The sequence below is a fragment of the Rhagoletis pomonella genome, unplaced genomic scaffold (assembly GCF_013731165.1).
Source record: "Rhagoletis pomonella isolate Grant_MI unplaced genomic scaffold, Rhpom_1.0 Rhpom_scaffold_00006, whole genome shotgun sequence".
Taxonomy (NCBI): Eukaryota; Metazoa; Arthropoda; class Insecta; order Diptera; family Tephritidae; genus Rhagoletis; species Rhagoletis pomonella.
This window is the reverse complement of record NW_023458560.1, coordinates 77,306,742-77,312,741: the sequence shown is the minus strand read 5'-3', so window position 1 is coordinate 77,312,741 and position 6,000 is coordinate 77,306,742. Positions and strand designations below refer to the sequence as shown.

The 6,000-nt window shown below is 36.1% G+C and overlaps 1 protein-coding gene across 1 annotated transcript; it reads right to left on the bottom strand.

The window, feature by feature from the left end:
• Nucleotides 1-194: 194 nt before the first annotated feature.
• LOC118741760 lies at nucleotides 195-1,402 on the bottom strand. Its single transcript, XM_036473733.1, has 2 exons — nucleotides 1,329-1,402; nucleotides 195-864 (listed from the first exon to the last, which is right to left on the bottom strand). Exon 2 carries the CDS (start codon nucleotides 816-818, stop codon nucleotides 531-533), a length of 288 nt encoding a protein of 95 aa, XP_036329626.1. The 5' UTR covers nucleotides 819-864; nucleotides 1,329-1,402; the 3' UTR covers nucleotides 195-530.
• Nucleotides 1,403-6,000: the final 4,598 nt, after the last annotated feature.

Genomic DNA, 6,000 nt, shown 5'->3' with positions numbered 1-6,000 from the left:
CGATCAAACGAGCAAACAGTGAAAGCGGCAAACAAGTAACAAATTAGAAAAAAAAAATAATTAATCAAAAACTTACAACTGAAAAATATAATAACTGTATTTTCGTTAGCCAAACAATTGGTGTGCCGAATTTGGGTGCGAAGTGATACCATCAAATTGCACATGTTGTGGTCAAAGTAGGAAACGAACAAAACATAGCTAACGAACTTGTTAGGCAACATGCTGCTGGGCCTTCCAGGCTTCAATCAACAATTGCCAACTAACTGAATTGACTTTCACTTTCTTTATTAGTTAAAGTCGCCTTTGTTGCGTCTTGCATAACTGATCAGCTGCTCTTGACCAACAATTTAAACAATATCCTTTAATTATATTGGTTTTTTTTTCAAAATCTGTATTTCTTCACACTTCAGTAAAAACTAATTCAACAGAAAATTATTATATGTAAATGCAATTTTCTCATAAACGACAAAAATAAAAAAATTAATTTAATTACAATTTAGTTAACATCCTCGCGAACGCGCGTTCATAGCTCACTTATTCCGACCGATCTGATCGACTTGCGCTTGCAGATTGTTTATCACTTCCGATGGCACTTGATCGCCAAGAATTTCGAATAGGTTTATCCTTTGATTGCCGGGAATCGCTTCGTAGGCGCCCAGCTCAATGCCTTCCTGTACATTTTGAATTTGTGCGTCTTTGGGTATGAGGAAGGTCTGTTGTGCCTGGCGGATGGCTTCGTTGGTGTAGGCGGCGCCCTCACGCTGCGGGTAGGCCAAGGCGAGCGCCAAGAGGGTGCAAAACACAAACAGGGTTTTCATTTTGTTAGTTTTTTTTTTTTTGTTTATTGCTGCTGAATTCCAGGAACTGTAATGGAGGAGGAAGGGGAAAATTTTCAAATGTTAACAAGTTTTTTGAAATATTAGCCGCCTTTGATGCGCCAACACTTGACGAGCAACGAAGGCTAGCAGGGATGAACTCAAGCGAGCAGAGGAGTGGCGAATCGAAGGCGGCTATTTTAACTCTGCAAAATAATTTGAATTAAAAATTTAGTATAACGGTTTTTGGATTAAATATATTTTTATTTTTTGTGCCAATCAAATTCTCGCGTATTATTAAAAACAATTTTTATGCCAATAATAAACTCTTAAAACTTCCGCTTTTTGTACTTTTACTGCAGACATTTAATTGTCCCTTAAATTAGCACTTTAATATATTGTTATTTTTAATATTCCAAAATATGTATGTATGTATATTTTTCATTACACTTATTGCTTTTCTTGTACAATTGTAATTATGTAATCACTCGTACCACCGCTAGACCATCTTACCTTGCGCGCGTTCGATACGTGAATGTTTCGCGTTGCGCATGCGCTTGGCGCTTTTTATAAACTCGGCGCCCAACGGCCCCATGCTTCACCGTTTGCTAGTGGCATCCACTCAAAACGTTTTTGTATGTATGTGTGTGTGTGCGTGTGTGTGTGTGTGTGCTGCCCAGTCACTTAAAAGTCTTTTCGCTTTCGTTGAAGATAAAGCCATTGCAGGGAATCTTTTTGTATTGCAATTGAATGCGACATGTTGCGAATACTCATCGTTTTACTATTGCCAGCAGGTAAGTTAACAATCAAAAAAAAAAAAACCTAGTAACCATTACACGCAGTTTACTTATTACAATTGTTGATGAAAGTGGAGAAGCTTATACAAACGCGTTGTGACTTTAAATTCGTAGTAAATACTTAAAACTTTAAAATGGTTTCGAATTTCGAATGGAAAGCACTATCATGGTACACTATTTCTTCATTGTTGATTTTTAGACACTTTGATGTTGGTAAGCTTTGTTGATCCGTGGGATCTTACGAAGGCCATTAGCTGGTGCTTAGTGCTATCAAGAAGGTGAAGGCCTATCCTCAAACCGTAGCCCTTATGCAGTTCGTTAGCTCCTTAGGTTGGCAATTTCCTTCGCTGAGGAGAAGAAAGCAGAGCCAAGGGAGCTGATTGGCAATCTCCCGAAAGCTGAACAGGATCATGGCAGATATTCTAGTGTACTTTAGAGTTACTTTCCCGTGGGAGGAGTTCCAGTCGCTGTCGACTTAGTCGATTTAGTTGTAGCATCGATTTTGCACTGGAAAAGGCTGCAGGGCTGTTCAAGCCCAAGCTGTAGATAAAATCCATTTTAGATCCGCATGTAGAGAAATAATAGGTGTGAGATTAGATCTTCCCCTGCCGTGTTTTCTTATGTCGTTACGTTTTTAACACTGGTCTAAGGAAGGACATAGTCTGATTTACCGATGATCTCACATCAATGTGATCAAATTACCTTGTTGCCTATAGCGCCAGCACCGTTTTTTCCGCCGATTTGCCTCGCAACTAATGCCGATTTCGTTTCTACAAAAAATGTTGCCTTCTCATCGCCCTCTTTTTAGTGCTTGTACGTAGAGGGCAACAAAATTGGCATAAGTCTTTCAGATAGATACAGCTTTAGAATTTTCTCTACTGCTGCTATGGGAGTGGTGGGCCCCAGTTACACATAGTTCCACAAGCCTTTGTACCTCTTCCAACCTTCCGATGTACCACCAAGCCATTATTGGTCTATGAAGAGCCAGTGCTGAAGTTAAGGGCATAGGCCAGAATTGGAGGCCTTCTTAGCCACCTCTCTGGTCCAGTTGTGAATATCGTTTACTAAATATGCTCTCGACTATTCCAAATTAGTCATCTAAGCATAAGTTAGTTAATCTAGGAGCCCTCTCATCTTAAGTATAATCTCATTGATCACAAGCATCCAAATCAAACGGGGATAGGATAGCTCCCTGCGGCGTGCCTCTGTTTACATGCCCCAATACCATCAGTGAAATCCACTCAGCCATCGCTGTCCGGTAGTTCAGAAGATTAACTGCTGAGTCCAGCTCCTCCTCCGGTTGAGACGTTATTGAATTTCCCGTATTGAAGGGCTCTTTTTATTTGCAATACTACACTATGAATATCTGTGTCTGTTGACTTACGATTCGTATAGGCCATTGTTATCGGGTGTAGAAATTTCCAAAAAAAATTTCGAATCGAGTTCATTCGACCACGGAATCCAGGATTCGGCCCCCCGGCTTTCTTAAATGCCTTTTTGAGATCAGCACCAATGTAGTCACTCTTCAGTTTTAAGATTTTTTTGAAAATGACGTCTGAATCATTTTTGTTTAAAAGGGTTTTATATACTTTCTTGGTGCTGATTGATTCTTCCGACAAGGTGAGAAGATGACGAATTTTGGAAAGAATTTCCATCATCCTTTGTCAAATTGGGTTCGGAGACAAAATAGCTTGGGGATGTGCCATATTCAATGTAATTTTCGTATTTCATATATTTTTATAGTTTATTCGTGTTTTATTTTTATTCTAATGCTGGATTTCCACTAGGCATTAAATGGCAAAAATGACAAATGACAAAGTCGGGCATTATAAAACAATCGTGTCATTACATTAAAAAAATTGTCATTAAGTTCATTTACACATGGCATTTTTTTAAATGGCATACAGTTTTTGTCATTTCAATGCCTAGTGGAAATTCGGCATAACATTGTCGAGCTTAAAGATTTTTGAATATTGACTTTACCTTTGGTCTGCTGGACGTACATATGTACATTTAGTTCTACATAGTAAATATGTATAGGTTTATATTTTCGAAACCAAAATTTAAATAGATTAAGGTCTCAAGCCTTGAAAATCATTTGAGGGATTCACATAGTCTCATAGAACTATGACATAGAACTATAATTCGCAAGGAAAAATCGTTAAAATTGCATTTAAAACTACATAAGTAAGAGCATGTTATATAAGCAATACAATTATTTTAAAGATTATTAAACATGGAACTTCTTTATCATTTAAGACCTTTTCTGAAACTGTTACTCAAAAAAATTCTAAAAAATCTGATTAAAAAGTTAGAAATTTTCATGAAAATTTGCTGAATTTTCGCGAGTTTTGCACAAAGTTTAGGAATTATATTTTTATGTTTTTTGTTGTAGAATGAACCAAAATTGAAAATTGTTGCATATATTGTGAAAAATTTGCTGTGCCAATACTTTGTTTCGGCAGTGTACATATGTACATGTTTGTACACACATAAATTAACTTTTTTTCAAAAGAAAATCTTTTATGTTACTACTCAAAATGATATTTATTATATGAGCATTGTTAGAAATTTTAAAATTTATTTTTTACTTTGCTTTTGTACTGCTCTGTACTTGCTCCTTTGGGGAGCAGCTAACTTTCAGTACCGTTGGTCGTATGCATGACATATAAATATATGTACATACATACATACTTTAGTAGTGGTATGTGTGCAAAAATATTTTTACACTGTCAAAAACTGCCAAAAGTCAAGTCGCATCAAGTCTTCAATTCTAAAATTAATAGTTCCACTTGACATTACTCACATAGCAATTATAGTTGTTTTTTTTTTCGTGCGTACATGTTTACCCCGTGATTGGTGCGCAATTGTACGAGTAAGTAAGTATTCGTGTGCAGATTGGTGGTAATGAAATCTGCGTGAACTTAATGGCCAACAAGATGTTGCATAAGAAATCCTCCACGCAAAAAAAAATTAAAAACAAAAAAAAAAACTAAAAATAAAAATGCAATACTCGTTCATTAAAAAACCAAAGTGGATGCACATGAAATGCCAAACTACGAGTACATAAAGTGGCACGAATCCACTGTGCTTTACTTGTTTACCTGTAAATCGGTCAGTGCGGTCAATCGCAATTTAATTACATTCATCGGAAATATTCATGCATTCATAAAAACATACATACATACATACATGCATAGATATCGTCGATTAAAGTATAAAACCGCGTAACTGACATTTGCTACCAAAAATTGGATTTGCTCACACAAGCTCTTGGCTCAATCCTTATCCATTCGTCCTGAAATATACTAGCCAGAAATGCGATTGCTTTACAAATTAAAAGAGAACCATTTTGAAATATGAGTGTTTTTACTCTCCTGAAAATAATTTATGCAACCTCACATACGCGGTTTTGCATTTTGTTGATACGCGGTTTTGTACTTTAAACGACGTTATGCGTAAAAATGTATGCACGAGAGTACATATCGCACGCCTACATCTAAAGTGGGCTAACTCAAATTTCATAGATTCAACGCAATTAACACGAAAACAGGTATAACACTAGTTTTTTAGTTAATGTATTTAATCATCAAGAAAAATTTTTTCCATTAAGTGAATGTAAGTCATATGAATTAATTTATTTATTTGCCATAAAATCGCCCAAAATTTTTTTTTTGAGTTGATCGCACTTTAAATCTACATAGGTGTGCGATATGTGTTCATGTGTTTGTATGCGAATTTGTAATTATACTACTTTCGATTTCATGGAAAAAGTTATAATTCGTGAAGAAATAAATAGGCCGAAAAGTGTTGTGGCGAAAAAGAAATAGGAAATAAATAAATGTACATTTAAGCTCTACCCAGAATTGCAGCGTTCGTCGGTTAACCGCTGTCAAAATTAAAACTCACAAAGGCATATGGAATGGCTCATAATTCCGGCGGCAGCGCTTTTACCACCGACGTTTTTCGGTTGATTTAAATTTATTTATATTTTTACCGCCCAGCGGTGACGGCCCACTGGTGTTTCAGTGTTGATTGTGGTAATTTTTATTATTTTCATAAGTTTGGCAATGTTTTCATCCATTTTTATTTTCAGAAAATCTACGTACACACACGTACCGAAAAAATATTTAATTTTAATGATAAATTTTGTAATCAAAATGACAACTGACGTAAGCCGTCATGCGCCGCAATTGTGTTTACTCTGACGGATTACACTGCGGCAACTATAGAGCTGTTCACTTGCCGCCGATTGCTTTACCGTCGTCCGCTGTTATTCTGGGTAAAGCTTTAAAAAATTAACTGAAAAACAGTAATTAAATACCCTCTTACGCAAGTTAAGTTAATTTAATTGTTGGAAAAAAGAGATTAAATAAAATAATTTAGCT